The sequence below is a fragment of the Panthera onca genome, chromosome A1, assembly GCF_046562875.1.
Source record: "Panthera onca isolate mPanOnc1 chromosome A1, mPanOnc1 haplotype 2, whole genome shotgun sequence".
Taxonomy (NCBI): domain Eukaryota; kingdom Metazoa; phylum Chordata; class Mammalia; order Carnivora; family Felidae; genus Panthera; species Panthera onca.
The window spans coordinates 123,814,192-123,836,470 of record NC_138339.1 but is presented as its reverse complement, the minus strand read 5'-3'; the positions used below and the strand labels follow the sequence as shown (position 1 = coordinate 123,836,470).

Sequence of the window (22,279 nt, the reverse complement as noted above, 5' to 3'; positions counted from 1 at the left end):
TTCCAATTTGAAACATGCGTTAACTGAAATATATGTGTCGCCTTTTGTTACTTTTTTTGGTAATCTATAAATGTCTTCATAATTAAAGTGTGTGAAACAGCTTTGTGTGTAAATTATAACTAGAAGAACTTCTCTTACTAGCAATCCTTACACTAACAAGTAGGTGCCAGCTTAAAACTTATGTTATGACCAGACTTAAATGGATAATTTTAACAAGTGTACTCTGGGGTTTTATAAAAATAAATAACCTTTGAATCTATGGTTTTGTCATTTTAGGATATTCATGTAAATATACTGCGGCACATGTGGTGCTCTACAACGACAACATTGTGTGTTGATCATGTGCCAGAATTGCTAAACCCGTTCTACATAGCTGAATCCTCTCAACAGCCCTACAAGGTAGTGCTGTTACTTGCCCAAGGTCACACAGTGGGTCCAGGAACTACTGTGTTCAATTAATCTGGCTCAGAAACTCGTGTTTGATTTGGAACTTTCAAGTATGGTGCCCCCAGGTCTTCCCAACTAATTCTAATAATTGCTTGCTTTCTTCAGTCATCAACCTCACTCAGACTAACGAATAATGTCTTGCAGGGACTACTGAAATGGCTGTTTCCATCTGGTTTCTTAAAACTATTTCAAGTGCCAAATACCTTCTTTCAGGCTATCAGCATCTTGGCCACTGTTACTGAAGCTTGAGCTTCCTTTTGCTCCTGACACTTAAAGAACAAATACAGCCAAACCCGTTAGCCTGTTTTCAGCCCCCATCTATTTCATTCTGTCATATCACCTGTGAGTCTCCTAGATTTTTTAAAATGTCCCTCTCTGGGTGGCTGGATGGCTCAGTCGGTTAAGCATCCAACTTTGGCCCAGGTCATGATCTCATGGTTGCTGGGTTTGAGCCCTTCATTGAGCTCTGCGCTGACAGTGCAGAGCCTGCCTAGGAGTCTCTCTCTGCCCCTGCCCTACTCTCTCTCTCTCTCAAAATAAATAAACTTAAAACGTTCCTTTGGAAGGCCTTAATAGGTCACACATTCCCACACACAGGTTTGCCCTTTGATAGAATTTCTTACATTTTTATTAAAATTATTCAGTGCTAGCACTACTAAACTGTAGGTTCAGTGAGGGTCAAAATAAGAATGTCAAGACCTTTAAAAATTCCTCAAAGGTTTACTTTTTTATTTAAGTTTATTTATTTAAAGTGAGAGAAAGAATCCCAGGCAGACTCCGCACTGTCAGTGCAGAGCCCGCTGTGGAGCTGGAACTCCTGAACCGTGAGATCATGACCTAAGCCAAACCCAAGTTGGACACTTAATGGACTCAGCCACGCAGGCACCCTAAAGATTGACTTTTTTAAAGGATGGGATTGAAGTTGGGTTCTCATTTTAGTTATGCATATATAGTAGTATACTTGCTAAATACTTGCATAAAGACTTTATAGATAAATATAAACAAATTATTACATGCAGGAAAGTCATTCCTAGATTATTTCAAGAATAATCTCCCGGGGCACCTGGGTGGCTCTGTCTGTTGGGCCACTGACTTCGGCTCAGGTCATGATCTCACAGTTCGTGGGTTCAAGCCCCACGTCGGGCTCTGTGCTGACAGCTCGGAGCCTGGAGCCTGCTTCAGATTCTGTGTCTTCCCTCTCTCTAACCCTCCCCTGCTCATGCTCTGTGTCTCTCTGTCTCTCAATAATGAATAAACGTTTTTAAAAAATTAAAAAAAAAAAAAAAGAAGAATCTCCCTACATGCTAAAACCCCATTTGCTAAAATTGCTGAGGGTCAACATTCCTAACCTGTTAAAAGTATCTTACTCTAAATGGCTGTGCGATGCTTAATGAGGAACTCTAGAAGTGATCTTATTAAAAAAAGAAACCAGCTTTGTTCAAAATTACTATCAGAAGTAACTAGCATGAGAAAAAAATTATGAATGGGGAAAGAAGTAAAATAAAAAAAAATCACTTGTATATGAGGGGCGCATGGGTGGCTCAGTCAGTTACACGTAATACTGACAAGACTTTAAATGTAAATCCTGTGTTCAAGAAAGTTCAACATAAAGATAAATCTCCTAAAGAAAACTAAGTTTATAAAAATTCCACTGTAACAGGATGGAAAAGTAAGAATAACCATAACTATTGTTAAAACTTAGTAATAAAGTTTAACTAGCCCTATCAGATGTTAAAATGTTACAAAAAGAGTAAAACAGTGATACTGGCACTTGGATTACTCAATGAATAGAACCAGATAAAAGGAAGTCCAGAAATAGACTCTGAAACAAATTAAATTTAGAAAGTACAATAAGAAAGCACAATTTTTCCTTTATATAATTGAAAAGTGTAGTGACTTTGCCTTCTAAATTAAAAACCATGAGGAGTACTTAAAAGGAACGATGTGACTATTTTTAAAATTCTAGGGGCACCTGGGTGGCTTAGTAGGTTAAGCGTCCGACTTCAGCTCAGGTCATGATCTCGCGGTCCATGAGTTCGAGCCCCACGTCGGGCTCTGGGCTGATGGCTCAGAGCCTGGAGCCTGCTTCCGATTCTGTGTCTCCCTCTCTCTCTGCCCCTCCCCCGTTCATGCTCTGTCTCTCTCTGTCTCTCTCTGTCTCAAAAATAAATAAACGTTAAAAAAAAATTTTTTTTTAAATAAAATAAAATTCTATATATACGGGCAATTTGCTGACTTATTTAGTAGAGCAGGTGACTCTTGATCTCAGGGTCATGAGTTCAAGTGCCGGGTTGGCAAAGAGATTGCTTTTATAAAAAGTAAAGGGGCACCTGGATGGCTCAGTCCAGTTAATTGACTTTTGGCTCAGGTTATGATCTCACTGTTTTTGAGGTGGAGCCTGCTTCAGATTTGGTCTCTGTCTTGATCTCTCTGTCCCTCCCCCACTCATACACTGTCTCTGTCTCTCTTCCTCAAATATAAACAAGCATTAAAATTTTTTTAAAAAGTCACTTCTGTATTCTATTGGTCAAAGCTGTTTCTATTTACAGTGCCCTTCCAAATTCAGATAGAGGTGAAATTGATTTCATTATTATAAGAAGAGTGGCAAAGAATTTGTGGCCATCTTTGATAGCAAGCATATATATACACACACACACATTTATATATATATGCGTGTGTGTATATATGAATGTACACACATTCATATTCACATATGTGTATATATATGAGTATGTGCATACACATAAAAAATGTTTCTTAATAGAAAATCCTTAGAATACACAAGAAATGGTTGATAGGTGGATTGCCTTTATGTTAGGGGAACAAGTTGGGGAAAACTGTTCTCTGAAACTTATTACATGTATACCTATTCAAAAATTCCTTCTTAAACCCCCTCTTGCTGCCCCTCCAAGTAGACTACAGCTCTGCTGAAGGCAGTACCATATAATGCTCAGAAGCTCTGGGTTTGGACTTATATAGAACTGGGTTCAAATCCTGCTTTTTGTTGCTATTTAGCTGCATCATGTGCAAGTTTTTTAATCTTAGTAAAACAAGAATAATGGTCCCTTACTCTCAAAATTATGGTAATTATAAGGTATTAATAAGCTGCTTAGTGATTATGTGGCATCAAAATGTATGTCCTCAGTATGTCTCCTAGTCAAAACTGAAAGGTCTTCATTATCAGCTCAAATCCAGGCTCTTTCCTGGTATTAAAGTCATGTAACATAGTTGTACCAAGCTTGTCATTTAGACCTTTCAAGGTCTTAGCAGAAATTCTTGCTTTTGCCTCATTATTTACCACACCTGGTGCACACCTCACCCACTCCCAAGTTATCCAAACCAATATAGAGCTCTTGGTCCATCTCTACTCACAGCCAGGCCTACCTTGAGGCCAGATTCCTTGTCCAATCTCCATCAGACTACGATCCTCAAAAGGTAGGCAATTTGTCATTGAATCCACATCCTTGTACTATGTCCTTCATGAAACAGGCATATGATAAGCTGAAACCTTGTATTAACTTTGGTTTCCAATGTGTTTTTGCTGGTGAGCCATTAAGCAGACCCTCAATAAATAATTACTCAATGAAAAAGTTTGATTTTTCTTTGTATGATCACCAGATGGCATTACAGCCTTATACAAAAGCATGGGTAAGTGTGTATCTTAGTGCTAACATGCATTCATGTTTCTCCATGAGGAGCAGAGCCTCTTGTTCCATCTAAGAGCTGGAAACAACAAAGGGGAGTCTTAGCCTTTGTTGGAATCAAAGGCTCACCAATTAGAAAGCAGATGTGGTTTTGAATGGAAGGAAGATACAATATTCACTGAAGAATTTGGATCCCCCAAAATTTCATTCCAGAGCTAACTAGTAGGCTTAAACATTACTTACTCAGTTGTTTATTTATACAACATACATGGAGATGTGGGATTATAGTTCCACTGTTCATGGCTATTTAAAAGTTTCTCTTGTTTGACTCTAGCCCTCAGACATAACTTAGTCACAAAATTGAAGTCACCTAACTATAATTCCCAAGTCTTCAACCAAATCTAATGAAAACTCCACACCATCTTCTCTGCCTCTTGTTAAAGACATACCTCCTTTTACCTGGATCCTTTTCTTTTAGGAGTGTCCATTATGAACTGTCCCTTGTCTAACCTCTTTTTTCAACCAAACCTTTCCTAACAACCCTTTCTGTCAACATTTCTTAAATGGTTAACTTTGTTTATTTTGAGAAAGCAAGTGTGAGTGGGAGGGGGCGGAGCCTGATTTCACAAACTGTTAGATCATGATCTGAGTGGAAATCAGGAGTCGGACACTTAATTGATTCAGCCACGCAGGCGGCTCTGTTCTGCAATCATTTTAATTGTGCTCAAAACTCTCATAGGAAAACAAAAAATTCAACCCTGCTTTCTCCACTCTCTTCATAGCCAAACCTTTTCTGCACTGGGTAATTTCCAGCTTCCTGTTTCAACACATTAAGTACCTACAGTCTGACTTCCTCTCACTGGAAGCAAGTCCATAAAGTTAAGAATGATGTTCATGTTGCTAAATTTTTTGTTGGATGCTTTTAGTCCTAGTCTTCCCTATTGATAGCATTTCACCCTGTTGATGACTTGGTCCTTTAAGTATTTTGGCTGTTAAGGCAGTAAAATTTGTGTGCCTTCCTACTCTTCCCAAACCTTTCTGCTTTCCCCCCCCCACCTCTGCGTTCACTTGGGTCTCCTTTGCCATGCAGCTCTACCTGGTTAGTTTCTCAAGGTCCTAAGGCCTCTTTTTTCACTAGGCTATCTCCAGCTTATCTTTCAAATATCATTGCTTCATTTATACCATTTACTCAAGTGTGCCAGTAACCCACACTTTTTCCTCCATGAGCTCAAGACCCAATGCCACTCCTTTAAAATTGATGCCAAACATCTTAAGCCTCCCCTCCTGGTACTCTTCCAGAGCCAGTTAATTGCACTGCTAACCATACAGTTGTCATTCATCCACGTCCCTCAACTTCCATATTCAGTCAAATTGACAAGAGTTGAGTTCTGGCCTAAACTACTCTTCAAATTTCTACTGGTCTCTGGTCTTCATCTTTGCCCTCTCCACTATCTTCACAGAGTACCCTGAATGATTTTTCAAAGATGCGAATCTGATTCAGCATACTGAAGATTTTAAAAATTCGAGTGCTGTTAATTAGTATTTATGTTCACTCATTTAACTCAGCCATCTGGTGACTGCCTGTTCCTCTGCATTTAATTTTGAAAATCCAGGGAAATGGCCCTTAACTCCAGCTTTACCTGCAATTTCTCAGTCTTAGCTCAGGATTTTCACATATGCAATTCGGGAACCTCCATCAGCCTCAGGATTGTTTTACCTTCAGTCAAATTCGAAGTGGCGGCGGCGGTATTTTCGATGGGCTGGGTTCGCTATCTTCCGCCTCGATGACTCTCCACGGAATTACTGAGATTAAAAACAACGAAAATGGTATGGGTACCCTCGCCTGGCGCTTGCTGCCACTTGTCGGCAAATACGGAGGAAAATAATCAGAATAGTAATCAGGTCTAACTAGTGACTCCTGTGACTCGCTTCTAACGCATACCCTTATTTAAATTTTGCATCATGCAGTTCAAGGGTTGGGGGAAAGCCTTTTTGGGAAATGGGACTCGAACCTGTAAACAGGTTCTCTATCCATTTCCCGCCACAGGCGGGCTACAGGATTAGAGAACAACGACCGCCATCGGCGCGAGCAGTATACGCTCACTGAGTAGGAGGAGGGGCCTGGCGCGCGCAGAAACGGGACCTGAGAGGGGGTGGGGTGGGGGAGAACTCTCTCGCGAGAGCGGGTTTGTTCTTGCAGCCGCTCCTGCCACCTCTTACCCTCGCCGTTGCTGCGGGGGATTGTGGGAGCCTCCGCGTCCCGCTCGCTAGGAGAGAGGTATCTCTCCTTTTCCCTCTCCCTTTCCTTAAGGTAGGCGTGAAGCGGGTAAGAATCGGGGTGGGGTGGCCGGGGGCTCTCCGCGTCCGCCGGGAGGAGGCAGCGACGGCGACAGGGGCCGTGGGGAGCCGGCGGCGCGCCTTTCTTGCTCGCTCCCGCTCGCCCGCTCTGCCTCCCTCCTCGCTGCGTATGTGAGCCGCCTGATCGGCGGCCGCCATGTTAGGAGCGCAGTGGCGGCGCAACCAGCCTCCTCGGGCGGCGGAGGTGAGCGGTCTCGGGGGGAGACACGCGGCCAGCCAAGGGCCCGGGGTGCGGCAGGAGAGTCGGGGGGCGCGAAGGGCAGCAGATCGACCGAGCTTCCCGCGTCCTAGGCTTGCTGTGGGCGGGGGCGGGACGACGAGCCCGTTACACGCGGACTGCAGCGCTAAGGCGAAGGGAGGAGCGCTCGAGGCCTGAGGGACTGACTGTCCACTGGGGGCCTGCCGTTTGGGGAGAATAGTTAAAGCAGAGAAGTCTTGGAATAGGGCCAGCCCCAGATAGGTGTTTGTTTTGTTTTGTTTTTCCTGTTTGCCCTTAAAAATGTGCCGCAAAATGGAGGATTTCGCAGACTCTGAACAGCTTAGTCGTTTGAGGAGCGTTTCTTTATTCTCTTGGTTCACGGCCTTCCCTGTGCTCTTCGCCCATCGCTTCATAGCGCCCTCTAAGACTCCCCTGTCCCCCGCCCACACACATGCGCGCGGGATTTTAGCTGGACCTCAGAAACAATTCCTCCCCACCCCCATCGCGTAAAAATGGCCGAAAAATGAAACGTTAACGCTTGTTTTTCCTATTGCGTCGTGGAGAAAGCCTCCTGCAGTAGGCTGCGAGCCAAGATACTTGTTCTTGTTTAGAGAGTCACCTAATATTTCTTTCCTCTTTATTAAAATATTATCAGTCTGCGTTCTTCTAGAGAGGATCGTATGTTGTGGGACCTTCCGGTTTCCAGACAAAGGGTTTGGAGTACCGTGGTGTAGGCGCATCGTTGTTCTTTTCATTGCTAGCTTTGTGCCTTGTTCGGTGTTTTACAGGGACTTTTCCCATGTGCCATGGAATAATTCTAAATGTTTTTCCTGCTCTGTGGCCCTATTCTGTGGAATATTCCTATTGGATCAGTTACAGTTTTCTAGCCAGATATTTCTAGAACGTTTATGGCGATTCCGAAATTTCTAGTCTTCAAGCGCGCTGGAATAATGTGAGAATCGTTGATTCCCAGGTCTTAGTCATGAGATTTTGTCTTGATGATGCGTTCTGTGTGGTGACTAGAGCTTGGTTTAAAATTTTTAAGAAGTCGATAAAAGACAGTTTTCTTCCAGTTAAATTGAAACAGTTGTACTCGGCGGGAAAATTTCTATTTTAGACTATTTAAATAAAGGTTGAAAATATCCTTTGGAAAAGTCAATGGCTCAGTCATATGCGCGGTCTGTCGTCATAATTTTTCAACGGTAATACTGTCAGAAATGAAAGTAGAGCTAGATTTTGTTGTTGTTGTTGTTACATAAACTCTGTATTCCTTCTGCACTTAACCTGAATCTTTTTGCAAAGTTGAAATTGAACACAATTGAAGTACTAAATGATTGTTGTGCTTGGTTATGTAAGATTAGGAAGAGCTCTTTAGCCAGATGCTGTTTGTGGTGAAGTGCTTTAAATTTACATTTCTGCCCTTGAAAACATTTATGTGGTTATAACATTAACGTGTGTTTTACCCAGAGAGGAAATTTTCCCTTTATCTTCACATAACTCCCTTCTCAGCTATATGTAAGTGAAGTTGCCTTTACATAGCCTTTTCAACTAATTGGAAGGGATTTAACCACTCTTGACCTGATGACTATGTACGTTAAAGGAGTCTTTAAACATACTCATTTTATTAACACTTTTAGGGAAGCATAAAGGCTAAGTAATAATACAAGTCTGCTAATGATAGGCAAACAAATTTTAACAACTGAGGAATGTAAGTAAATCGTCTTACATGACTTCAGAAATAAAATGTAATTCAAATCTTTAATTTTATGAGAGAAGATTAAAGCTCAAGGAGGTGGTGGTAATAATAATAGTCAAATGGGCAGTGCTGTAGGTTTATTCTAGAACACTTGCATCTTGATTGGATACGTGATTCAGACTCACCTTATAATAAATAGGCTTGAAAATGGAAGGGCTACAAATGTCCATTGATGGATGAATGGATAAAGATGTGTATATGTGTGTGTGTGTGTGTATAAAAATACACACACACACACACATATACACAATGGAGTATTACTTAGCAATCAAAAAGAATGAAATCTTGCCATTCGCATCTATGTGAATGAAACTAGAGGGTATTAGGCTAAGCGAAATTAGACAAATACATGACTTCACTCGTATGAGGACTTTAAGATACAAAACAGGTAAGATACAAAACAGATGAACATAAGGGAAGGGAAGCAAAAATAATATAAAAACAGGGAAGGGGACAAAAACATAAAGACTCCTAAATATGGAGAACAAACAGAGGGTTACTGGAGGGGATAGGAGGGGGGCTAAATTGGTAAGGGGCATTAAAGAATCTACTCCTGAAATCATTGTTGCACTACATGCTAACTTGGATGTAAATTTAAAAAATTAAGAAAAACTAAAAATAATTAAAAATAAACTTAAAAAAGTGGAAGGGCTATACTTACAGGAATTTATTCTAAGAGAATAGTATGTAAAAGATTTGTGCACATAAAGATCGCCTCAGTGACTGTCGGTTAAGCGTTTTACTTCGGCTCAGGTCGTGGTCTTGTGGTTCGTGAGTTCGAGCCCCGTATTGGGCTCTATGCTGACCTGCTTGAGATTCTGTGTCTCCCTCTCTTATCTGACCCTCCTCCCCTTGCTCACTCTCTTTCTCAAAAATAAACAAAAAAATTTTTTAAAGATTTGTGCACATAAATGTTAATCTACGCTATTAAGCTTACTAAAACTCTGAAAGATTCAACACTTCGAGATCTGCTAATTACAATGTGGCCATCAGATGGAAATCTATATAGTTTTTTAAAAGAATGTTTTAGCAAGAGTAATCATGGGAAAATGAATATAATATTACTTGGAAAGAAAATAAAATTTTTGGTGGTCCCAAAAATACTTTTTTTTGGTTGTTTCTTAAAGGAATTTAGGAATAAACATAAAAATAGAGACGTACCAAAATGTGTGAGTTCTGGATGTTGGTGTTAGCTTTATGGGTGATTTATATTTCCTTCAATTTGTTTTTCTGAAATTTCCACAAGAAATTACACATATTTTTATATGGGGAGGGTGGTGAAACTTTTTTTTTGTACATGGTAGACTGCTTAAAAGACCAGTACTTTGTGTTTTGTTTTTTTAGGACCTCGTGTATTTTTGAGGGGAATTAAGATAAAAGTGAGCCAGCTTCTTGAAGTCTGAAGTGCAGAGTATTCAAAAGTGACAAAAAGTAGTGTTTATTCTGTAACATACTCTGGTTATTATGTGTAGACAAATGGAGGAATCTTAAGGCATCCTTATGTAAGAATATTGAATTTCCCTCTATAGAAACTAATGGTAATTAGGTTACAATGTGAAGTGCAGCCATTAAACTATTTTAAGAATGATCAAAACCAAAGAATTGGGTAATGGTTTCTTAGATATTACTCTTAGTACATCTTTCAGTTAAAGATACTTTTTAAAAATACGTATATACTTTTTTTTAAATGCATACTTTTTTTTAGAGTTGCATTAAAACTGTCCTGCACTTGGGGCAACAGGTTCTGAGTGGACTTGACTTTGGGATGGACAGTACTGAGTTTGTTGAGGGTGGAGTGGAAGGGTTGTAGACAGTACAGGTTTGCAAGTTTCTTCATACATATATATATACACACACACATACACACATGGTTATTCCACGGATAACACTGCAAAGAAACAAAGCTCTGTAATTTATAATTCTTACCTATATATCGGGCCTTCTTGTTGGATCATTAAAATTAAGAGTTCTGAAATTTGTGATTTAAAAATAAAAGTTTACACGTAGAAAATCTTAGTGGATCATTAAAACTAGAACAGAGAGAAAAGCCAATGGTTTGAGAGAATTGTAGGGATGTGGCCTTTAAAAGATATTTATAAGTGGTTTTTAAAGTTCTCTAGTTTTTGACTCACTGTAGCATGTATCTATTATAAGCATAAATATAAACTTATAGTACAATAGGAGTTGTATGATAAACTGCTATGTTATCTTTCCTGGCTTAAATATAATTACTGTGGCAGATCTGAGTAGATGGAGTGCCTTTGATGTGATGCAGCTTCCTTATTTGCAGCTGTCTATCTTTGATGTTCTGTGCATATATAAGGCTCAAGACTTGGAAATTAAAATTTATATGAAGTAGCAATGAAATCTTAAGTTTAATTTTTTTTAATTTAATTAAATTTTTTGTTTTAGGGGCACCTGAGTGTCCCTTAAGCGTCCAACTTCTCAGGTCATGATCTCCTAGTACGTGGGTTCGAGTGCAACATCGGGCTCTCTGCTGTCAACGTGGCAGCCCGCTTTAGATCCTGTCTCCCTCTCTCTCTATGCCCCTCAAAAGTAAACATTAAAAAAAATTAAAATTGTTTTAATTTAAAGAGGAGGACTGAGGCTTTTCAGTAAGGTTATGGCAGGAGAGGTGTAAGGCCTTCGTTTTGAAGGATGACAGGATAATTTAAAGGTAGATTGGCATTGGAGAATGAAGGAGGAAGAGGAGGTTTAATTTGTTCACTTCCTCTAGCATCTGGTTCTTTTCTTCAGTGTTGTTTAGGTGACTACCAGTCTTTAAATCTGGTGTCATTTAAAGTTAACATCTGATTCGGTAGCAAAATTCAAACATTAATTCAAATCCAGCTTTGAGTAGGAATGAATGAGACACTAAAGTTGATGTATGAAATGGGGAGTGCAGTGTATGTGAAAGGTTTATAAGCTCTTTATTGTCTTTGGGTCAGTCCTTTTGCATCTGAAGTTTTTCTCATTGGTTGTTAGGATCAGATGATGTTACATCAAAGTAGATGATTATTATGGTGCTAACCATGTGTCAGAAACCATTCTAAGTGTTTTATGTGGACTAATTTATTAAATGTTTACAGCCTTGTGAAATGGGTATTGTTTTCATTCCCATATTACGAATGAAAGCAAAACAAATGTTAAGTGACTTGTTCAAAGTCAACTATTTTGTAGTAGGACTTGCATTCAAATCAAGGTATTTGGGCTCCAAAAATCTCAGTATATACCAAATCAAAGAGTTGAACAAATGTTGGTGGAAACCAAGAAAATAGAACATAAAGAGTGGAAGGAAAAATCTTAAGAGTGCGCAATGGCAGCTTGAAAAAAACCACTCATTTTGCTTTCTCTTTTTCTTTAAGTTTGTTTATTTTGAGAGTACAAGCCAGGAAGGGGCACAGAGAGAGAGTCCCAAGCAGGCCCTTCGATGTCAGTACTGAGCCTTACGTGGTAGGTCGGTCTCGGGAACTGTAAGATATGACCTGTGCTGAAATCAAGAGTTGATGCTTAACCAACTGAACCACCCAGGGGCCCCTCATTTTGCATTTAAGTAGAGAAGTAATCTCAGCTAGTGTCAAAATCAAATTGAATCCAAAATGGTAGGTAAATGGAATAACTTTCTATCCTGTATTGCTTTAATCTGAAAATGTTTAGTGTGTGATTGAAAGTTGCTAAGAAAAAATTTTAAGTCTAGGAAGAAGAAAAATATTCTAACCCTGATTAGGAATCCCTCCTGATTAACATGTTTTCTATTTTAGCAGCTGAAGGCACTTTGCAACAAACACTTTTATCATTAGCCTAAGGATCAAGAAGTGGGCTAGAAGTTGAATCCAGGTCTGTAAAATGGATTAAGAATGATAATCATAAAGGATCTTTAAAAGGTTAATACTGGTTTTCCAACCTTCTCAGCACTACATTTTATAATGTTTTGTTTTTCCCCTGTTGCATGAGGCACATGCTGCTTTACCCAGAATGAAATGAATAGAGCTATTACTTTATTTCCTAAGAATTTTACTATTCATTTTATTTTTTAAAAACCTGTAAAAAGTTACTCAAAGGTAAGCCATACTAAAGTGAGATTGTGGCACTGAAGAGCCACAGATTAAAGTATAAGGTTTTAAGTGGTTTTAAGCTCTCTATATAAAAGATTGAATGGTTCCTCAGATACTAAAATATATTACTATATATATATTAATTTTAAGTATGTTCTACACCCAGTGTCAGGTTTGAACTCATGACTGTGCCATCAAGAATTCCATGCACTACTGACTGGGGCGGCCGGGTGCCCCTAAAATCCATTTATTTATTTTTATGGTTTGTTTATTTTGAGAGAGGGGGGAAAAACATGAGTCAGGTAGGGGCAGAGACAAGGACAGGAAGAGAATCTCAAACAGGCTCCCCGCTGTCAGCTTGGAGCTTGATATGAGGCTGGAACTCATGAACCATGAGATCATGACCTGAGCCAAAATCAGACACTTAACTGACTGAGCCACCCAGGTGCCCCCATTTTTTAAAAATCAAACCCTTAAATGAAATACAAGTTAGAAAATTTATTAAGAAAGTATATAGAGATGTGAACTAACATTAAAATGAAAATTTACTAACTTTGAAATGGAAACTGTTAGTGAATTATAAGGCCATTATAAAATTAATAACGTGAGAAACTTCTAAATATGGAATCATTAACCTAACTCTATACTATAATTGGAAATGAGTCAGGTGCTTGGTTTAAAAATTCTGACCACAGGAATCCATGCTTCTGTGTGATTGATGACAAAAATTAAGCAGCTGTCTTTCCAAATAATGCTTCTTTGAAATTACTAATAGTGAACTATCCCTGCCATCTATCTATTGGTGACATGATTAGGATATTTTTGCTGTGTTGGTGGTGTTGGTTGCTAGCTTAAACGTTATTTGGTGTATTTCACATGAATAATTTAACAAATCACAAGGGTGTTTCCTTCCATAGAAGAAAATTTCTTACATCCCTTTCGTGTTTTTAATTCAGAAGGGGAAAAATACTACAAGAAGGTACAGTTTTCTAGCTGTTGCTTATAAGTTTTTATAGGATTAAAGGTTTAAAATAATGCCAATATAAAGGTTTTCTTTTCCTGAGTATTTCTACAAACTTTTAGGATTATACATGTGTTAAAATTAGTTGTTTTTAAGAAGTGATTATTGCACAGAATTGAGAATATAGCTAAACTTCCATATGGTAGTAGTTAGATATCTTTAAAAGAGCATTTAAAATTTTTGAATTTAGAAGCTGAAGGCTTTTTTCTATGTTTTAAAGAACTGAAGACCCCTTATGCTCATTTTAGTAACCCTGCAAAATAACCCTCTGAATGAATAATAGGACTAATAAGAAATTGTTATTTTACTTAGGAAATCTAGATGTGGAACAACCATTTGCTTCCCTTCACCCTGAACTAAAGTAAATCTAATGAAGATGGTTATTCATTGAAGGGGGACAGTTGAATGTTACTAACTGAAACTTCTTAACCATACATACAGCTCTTTGTTCAGATGTTGAACATGAAGTTAACATTTTTAGTAACATTTACACTTAGATCATGAACTAGGTTTAAACATTCTAGCTTAATTATTTAAACTATTGATTATTTTATTTAAATCAGGTTTCCTGATTTTAGGGTAGAGGTACTGCCCTTTTTTGGGAGTGAAAGGTTTTTTGCATTGATGGGCATTGAGATTTTAAATGGACATACTGGATTTTGACATCACATTCTAGATTAGTTATCTCAAACTACTTTGAACTTTATTAACCTTTACTGTAGCATACTATGAAAAGGTCATTTTGTAATTATGGGGAAAAGACATAACAGTACAATAAGCTAACCTTTTAAAAAAAACTTAATTTAGTAAACATCTCAGTGTTGTGCTGACTTTAGTAGGCAGTAGGTCTTGCTTAAATTTAAATTAGCCTTTTAAAATGAATTGTCTTTTTATTACCACTGACCACAAAGATAGTAAAGGAACTTTTTTCATAAGTGCTCTTTGAACAGTGCTGTCATGTCTGATTTCTCTCAGTTTCTTTGTTCTAATTTTAAAAAAATAAGAATTTCACTCAAAAGTCTGACTTAAGTCACTTTTCACTTATAATGTCTCATGTCCTTGTGTGGGGCTACATTTAAGTTCATACTCTGAATCTCAAAAATATTAAGGTTATTCTTATGAGATTACAAGTTGTCATGGGATTTACATTGTTTGTCTTGCTCTTTCTGAGTTTTTCTGACATCATTTTCTGTTTTGTCTTAAGGTTATCTTTTACCTTCTCTTGTTTCCTTTTTGCAGATCTACCCCTTTCATACATGCTACAAAGAAAAGTAATTGAGATATTTGTAATCTAACAACCATTTCTTTAAAGTGTGATCAATTAAATTTTTACACATTCACTAATACTATTGTATAATTTCCCTAAGGGAAAGGAATAGTTCTTTAAAACAAACAAACAAAAAAAACAACTGGTTTTTCTTTATTATGCAGCTTTGGCTGTAACGTGTACAGCAAATTAATAGTAATGTTGATGCTTTGAAATACTGATTTTGAAAAACCCTCTAATGGTTTTGACCTTTTAAGAGAAAGTATACGTGAAAATTTAGAGGGTCCTAAATGTTTACACGGTATTTCAACTGCCATCCTGTGTGGCGTTTATCAGACATACCAAAGAAACTCATCCAAAAAAGTCTACTTACTCTTGTCTTTATTTTATTATTCTTAAAGCAGAAGTAGTTTACATTGTAGATCTCATCAAGAACTAGTTTCTTTAGTATCTTTTCTCAATTTCATCTTTCTTGGTGTGCAAAAACATCTTCTGTAATTCCAGTCACCTCTGATAGCATTTGTGTCTTTTTAACTTTGTTACATCTTTTTGTAAAATCTAAGTCTTGCCTGCAACTTTTTTTTTATACTTCCTCTACCACTGTTATGTCCAGTGTTTCCTTGCTTTATTGGGTCATTGGTGGAATTGGTCCCATAATAGACTTGTAACTATTGAATATTGCCCAGTTTTTAATGTAATAAAGTTTAATAATATTAAACCACCATTGCTTAGGTGTATGGGTGATCAAATGTGTGAAACTTAACAGAGCAATGCTTCTTAATAGAATTATGTGGCAAACAACTTAAGAGTTAATCTCTGTATATAGTTGTGATTAGAGATAATTGTTTCATCAAGAACAATTGTTACGTACATTGTTTGATATTTAATGAGAATCATTTGTAAATGCTTTGCAAATTCCTCTGCAACAATTTCTGAGATAAAATAATGATTTAAGGAAGATAATGAAAGTAATTTCATCCAGAAACATGTCTTGGGGGATTGTATTCAGAATTTAAAATTTCCAGGTGATTGAGCTGTTCTTGTGAAAAGTTAACAAATCTATATAAGCACAATATCATTTTCGTTTTTATCTGTTTTGAGCTCTGGAGGTTCTGTAGCCCTGAATATTAAATGAGCTTTGATGGATGCTAACTTAGGGGGGAATTTCACTTCTTTAAATCACCTGTACTTCCTGTACCTGGGTTTTTTCTTGGGAGTTCTCCTATTTCTACATTGACCATACTTAGTTCTCCTTACTTTTTTAAGATTAGAAATGAAATATGCACTGCCTGATATAGGATGGACATTAAGGAAGGCAGTTAGTTATATGGCTTAAATTTGTGCAGAAATCCTTAAAGTAGGAAGTCACTTATTTTCCTTCACATCTGTCTTTACCTCAGATTGATTTTGCTGCATAAAAGTCTCAACTATTATGTTTGGTCTTAGATCTTATACTAGGTACTTGACACCTAAGCTTCATTTACTTGTGATTTTACTTGGTTCTTTCTGATAGTAATAAATAGGTCTCATTTTCTAAAGCAGAATACAACTGATTCATCTTTGACTTGCGGACCTTGGTTTTTTGTTTTTTAGTCTTTTCCTGAAACTTAAAACATCATACTATAGGGTGTATTTTTATTCTTCCAAAAGAAGAGACCCATCTATATTTTTATTTGAAATTTTGATGTGCTCAGACATCTAATCCTTCAATTGAAATGTTTTTAAATTCAGTATGAAATTCCCTTTAATAAACTTTAGCATGAAAGACTACTTTTTAAATATCTATATGCAGGCTCTGCATACATCTGGAATCTGTTTAAGATATGTAATAAATTCCTTGTAAGTTTGAGATCTTAAATGTTTTTTTTTTAATCAACATGATGCATAAGTTTTTTTTCTAAAAAAAACAGCATCTACTTAAAGGGATTTATGACTAAAACTGCTTATTTTTCTACAGAGTTGTCTGCTGGTTCTCAGCTTGAAGAAGATTCTACAGTCCTTATTGATCCTTTTTCTTGGCGTTACCATTTTTTGAAGCAAAGTTAACCTAGTTTGCTAGTTTGAGCTTTCTTTTTGGCCATCTTTAAAAAAAAATTTTTAAGTCTATAAACTAGACAAGAGATAGTTCTACAATGTCCAAGTCATTCCAGCAGTCATCTCTCGGTAGGGACTCACAGGGTCATGGGCGTGACCTGTCTGCAGCAGGAATAGGCCTTCTTGCTGCTGCTACCCAGTCTTTAAGTATGCCAGCATCTCTTGGAAGGATGAACCAGGGTACTGCACGCCTTGCTAGTTTAATGAATCTTGGAATGAGTTCTTCATTGAATCAACAAGGAGCTCATAGTGCACTGTCTTCTGCTAGTACTTCTTCCCATAATTTGCAGTCTATATTTAACATTGGAAGTAGAGGTCCACTCCCTTTGTCTTCTCAACACCGTGGAGATGCAGACCAGGCCAGTAACATTTTGGCCAGCTTTGGTCTGTCTGCTAGAGACTTAGATGAACTGAGTCGTTATCCAGAGGACAAGATTACTCCTGAGAATTTGCCCCAAATCCTTCTACAGCTTAAAAGGAGGAGAACTGAAGAAGGCCCTACATTGAGTTATGGTAGAGATGGCAGATCTGCTACACGGGAACCACCGTACAGAGTACCTAGGGATGATTGGGAAGAAAAAAGGCACTTTAGAAGAGATAGTTTTGATGATCGTGGTCCTAGTCTCAACCCAGTGCTTGATTATGACCATGGAAGTCGTTCTCAAGAATCTGGTTATTATGACAGAATGGATTATGAAGATGACAGATTAAGAGATGGAGAAAGGTGTAGGGATGATTCTTTTTTTGGTGAGACCTCGCATAACTATCATAAATTTGACAGTGAGTATGAGAGAATGGGACGTGGTCCTGGCCCCTTACAAGAGAGATCTCTCTTTGAGAAAAAGAGGGGCGCTCCTCCAAGTAGCAATATTGAAGACTTCCATGGACTCTTACCGAAGGGTTATCCCCATCTGTGCTCTATATGTGATTTGCCAGTTCATTCTAATAAGGTGAGTTAATGCAACAGATACTTCTAATTTCTTTTACATTGTAGTGCCTATTCTGTATTTACCTATATCTTTTACTCTAATTCTGTAGTCTGGTGACACTGAGTTGATCGAGAATTTTTATACTTTTGAGAACACTTTATTTGGAAAGTAATTGTTTTTGAGCATTAAACCAGGGCTTTACATTAATACAATCTGCCTAGATAACTTCTGGCCACAAAGCTGTCATCCACTGGAATTATCTTGTTGGTTTTTGGCATCAATATGTTCTTCTTAATCATATATTTAAGCAGGTTTTTTGTCTGCTTTGTTGAATTGTTTTAAGTATTTTTATTTTTTTTGCAGTCAATGTGCTCTGCCATTCAGGATGCTAGATTTCAGCTCTCCATCTGTCTTGATTGCTGATTTGTATGTAGTAAAGATGTATTCTTGAACAATTCTCTTTTTTTCCTTATCTGTGGCTACAGGGAAAGAGTTAATGTAGAGCCCTGGTGTTTGTTTCAGTATGTTTCATATTTTAGATTAGTTCATTCTTCTTTTTTAATTTCCCTTTAACCCAAACTCTCATACTATGACTGAAATTTTTCATCATTTTTTTTCTCCTTTTCCACAACTTTCTTAAACATGCTTCAAAACTCACTTTTTATTATCCCATGTTGCATCTGTCCCTTTAGAGACTTGGAAAAATCAACTACTGCAGTATCCTGCTCTATGTTCCTCATAAGCATATTCTTTTTCTGACTAGGCTTAGACTTCTGGTTTAGTCATTTGAGCAATAAAAAAATATATATATGTATATATATATATATATATCTAATTCTCCTTTGCTTTAATTATCACATCCAGCAAAATGGGAGCTTTTTCAAAATGCCCTTTTAAATATGTTGTCCTTTCTCTTTGAATGTTTTCAATATTCCTCATTCTCACCGAGGTTTTTTTTTTTCGATATACAGTGCAGTTGACTTAAAAGTCAACAATTTAGCACTCCACTAGCTTGATCTATGATCTCTGACCGTCCATATTTCCTGATGTGCTGTATAGTTACTCTGCTTCACATGTTGCTACCATGAAATTGATTTGATGATTACGATGACAGGGTTTTTTCTTTACAGTAACATCTGGAAGGGTCATTTCCTTCTCATATGTATCCCTTTAAAATGCATTTTTTAGTGACTTGATTTTTGAGTAAACTAAATCACAGATCATGAGTGATTTTGTTTTTAATATTCTATTTAAAAGTGTTACCAGTCATTCCCTTTTCTGTATTTGGATCTCAGTATTTTTGCCTCAGATAATTAAGAGACTTACTATATTTGAATTTACAGAGTACTTTAAAAAATATCTTTAAGAAGTTAATTCTTAGGTAAATGTATGTATTTCTATAATACAGAAGTCTTTCCTATTAATGTATAAAGTACAACACAAAGAACATTTTAGTCTGCAAATAAATTAACATCGAATGCTAAATTTAAATTCATAGATTAATTTTCATTGAAGACCTAGAACCCCTTCAAAAAAAGTTAGGAAATTTATTTGATAGGTGTCTTTAGTGTTGTCTTGTTTCAAATACGTTGAATAAAGTTTTCACCCTGGTGGGAGTTGATTTAATGAAATGGTCCACAAAACTTTGGTGACTCCGTTTTTTCTGTTACTTGTTGCCTTTTGCAGAAATAGCAATATGATCATTGTTCTCAGATAGGATCTCTAAATTCCAAGGAAAATAGCTAGTTACAGTGTCTCAAATGACAGTGATTATAAAGGACTTAAAATCTTAGCTAATGGAGTCATCATACATCAAGAGCTGTTTCTGGAGATCTCCTTATTCTGACTTTGAGCAGTAATTTGCCTTTGTTGCTTGCACATAGAAAAAACAGTAAAGCGACACAAATGCACTACAAGAAACTACAAGAGGGCTTTAATGAGAGAAAAGTTTCTGTTACTATATGTGATTATTCTTTTCTCCAAATTTTGCTGCTTTTTAGTTACTGAACAATATTATTAACAAATAACTATAGTTAAATGGATCTAAATTAACAAAAGAACATCTTGAAAATATCTGATGAAACTTTGGATTCAAGAGTAAGATACCCTAACTAGTGCAAGAGGTATTTTTAATTTGTAAAAATGCTTAGGCCCTAGCTAGTTTTGGTATTCTGTCACAATATTGGGAACATTTAAGAATTACTTGAGGCTCTTTGATTGATTGATTGATTTACAAAATTTGTATTTGTAAATTGAACCAATTTTAAGAATTTTAAGCATTTGGGTTCTCTTAATGTATTCTAGTTTCCTTAACATAGCTGATGTTTTCTGGGTATCTGCATTATTGAAAAAATTACTTGCCTTTAGTTGTGGTCCTTTCTCATTTCGATGACTTGAGAGAAAATTCCTGTGGTGAAAGTAGATAATGAAAATTTTTTAACATTTCATCCTGCTCTCTGGTATTGCTGCATAACTTGGAAAATCTGTTCTTTTCACTTAGTGGTAATAGTAAATAGCTTACATGATCAAAACTTCATCTTACTGTGTGAAATAAACTTTTAGGTTTAAAACTTGATCTAATTTGTCATCATTTGATATTTTAAATGACTTTCAGTGATGGTGTTGCTTTTATTTCTTTCTAGGTCAGTTTAGAATGTCAAGTAGCTTTTCTACACAACCTCAAAGTTCCCTCATATTCCTTTCACTTAAAGAAAAGTACCCATTACAGCCTTTTCACTGTCTTGTCACTTGAGTTCACATTTTTCCTTTTAGTATTATTCTAGAAGCCCTTAAATTATTCTTTATTCTGCCATTCCAGAAGTGCTTCTCCAAATTATCCTTTCTTTGTATAATTTAGTTATCTCAAAGACATCAAGGCAAGTATAGTTTTCCTACAGAACTTCTGCATTCAAAAAGGGAATCCTTTTTCTTTATTAATCTGATGTGAAAATTACCTCAATGTAGAATCCAAGGATACAGGTTTTTTTAAAAACAATTTCGCCTCTTAACCCTCACCTTAAACCAAAGATGGGGTGGCATAGTGCAGGTTAGGAATGGGTGGGTTTGGGAGGTACCTAAGGCTTCTTTGATCTTGGCCTGCCTTCTAGTACTTTGAAAGACCAACCACAATTTACCATAAATTTGAACCTTTAAAGAGCATAGACGATTCGATATAAATAGTTTTCTGTTCAACTGCATACCCTTTCCATCTCCTGAGAATTAGAAGTGTGCCTAATATGGTAACTATTACTCCTCTCCCAGTACACTATTTCTCAAGGACATTTTAAATAAAATCTGAATATTTTTAGTCCAGAAAATTCTAAGTTATTTGTTTAATCCCTCTTCTGAATTGGGTGAACTTTACTTACGGTGTCTCTTGCTTCCAGCCATTTTTAAAGTGTCCTCCAATAAGTCAGTAGTCTGTTGTTTTGCAAGTACAAATTTTTTATATCCCAAATAACTGGTGGTGGAGCCAGCTGGAGAGATTTCTTCAAGTTCCTTAGCTATTAGACATGATTTTTAAGAAACAATCTAGCTTGTAGAGATAGTGTCCATACTTGTTTCATGGGATTTTAGTTAATGCTATTAGGGAAGAGGAAGTATGTAGACAGTTGTAATAGACTTTTTTTTTTTTTTTAAGAAATACCATTCTGAAGCTTTCCAAGATCGTAGGTCTTGTAATTTTGTTTCTTGTTTTAGTTCAGCTCTAAGTGATACCCCCTTTTAAAAACATTGCCTGTGTTTTTATGTTCCAAATGTAATGTGTTAGGTAGTGTGGATATTACAAAAATTGCCTCACTTTGTGGGAATTTATGAAACAATACTTATAAAGCAGGAATTCTAAAATAAGATAGGTTTTAGTACACTTTTTTCTTTTTTGAGCACTTCTTATGTGCCTGGCAATGTTCTGATAAGCAGTTTACTTTTATTAATTTACTCATTTTTCACAAAATTCTAAAAGAATATTGAATCCTAGCAAATTTCAATAACATGTACCAAGGATTCAGATCTACTAAGTGACACCTTGATAATGGACCCTAGGCAGTCTGGCGTCAGAGTCTACTTCTCTTAACTCTCCTTGTCTAAAATGTTGATCATTTATATGTGGATTTATAACTAAAGAAAGTTTATTTGCTTAAAATAGGAAAAAAGTTAATCCCTTAAATTCAAAATTACCACAGAGGCGTACAAATACTAAAGAACATAATGTCTCCCTCTCTAAAATTTGGAAACAGACATTCCTGAAATTTGCTTCTTTACTTTTGGGAAATAAAATAGCAGCTTAGTTTTTTTTATAAACGGGGTTTTTTTGTTTTGTTTTTTTGGAAAAGCCATTCCTGTTGAATCTTACCTTTTTATGGCTATAATACACTTGGAAAATGCCTCAAGTCTGGATTAAATGAAATATTCTATTTTTAACTAATTGTTCACATACCATTTCTAGAAAAGTAGAAGCATGGATATTTTATCATATTTAGAGTTTTATAAAGGCAGTTATATATATAATCC

The 22,279-nt window shown here is 36.7% G+C and overlaps 2 protein-coding genes and 1 long non-coding RNA gene across 11 annotated transcripts in view; 2 read left to right on the top strand and 1 right to left on the bottom strand.

Moving 5' to 3' along the window:
- SIL1 (SIL1 nucleotide exchange factor) overlaps positions 1-5,896 on the bottom strand; it is a 287,743-nt gene extending 281,847 nt beyond the window's left edge. The window contains exon 1 of the mRNA XM_060637836.3: positions 5,809-5,896. The gene's annotated coding sequence lies outside the window, so the exon portion shown is untranslated. The remainder of the gene's footprint in view (positions 1-5,808) is intronic.
- The window catches only part of LOC132682444 (uncharacterized), a 154,210-nt gene that overhangs the window by 10,667 nt on the left and 121,264 nt on the right, over positions 1-22,279 (top strand). The window contains exon 5 of one of the 2 annotated variants that reach the window (XR_013557084.2): positions 277-2,609. The exons of the other annotated variant lie outside the window; for it this stretch is intronic. This is a non-coding gene — a long non-coding RNA (uncharacterized LOC132682444). Of the gene's footprint in view, positions 1-276; positions 2,610-22,279 lie in introns of those variants that run through there. 2 annotated transcript variants of the gene reach the window in all.
- MATR3 (matrin 3) overlaps positions 5,894-22,279 on the top strand; it is a 29,529-nt gene continuing 13,143 nt past the window's right edge. The window contains exons 1-3 of one of the 8 annotated variants that reach the window (XM_060637815.3): positions 6,279-6,402; positions 12,166-12,241; positions 16,705-17,791. In XM_060637815.3, coding sequence (XP_060493798.1) covers positions 16,880-17,791 — 912 coding nt within the window. In that variant the 5' untranslated portion in view covers positions 6,279-6,402; positions 12,166-12,241; positions 16,705-16,879. Of the gene's footprint in view, positions 5,919-6,269; positions 6,403-6,441; positions 6,634-12,165; positions 12,289-16,704; positions 17,792-22,279 lie in introns of those variants that run through there. The other 7 variants (XM_060637813.3, XM_060637817.3, XM_060637818.2 and 4 more) reach the window with 7 other exon arrangements.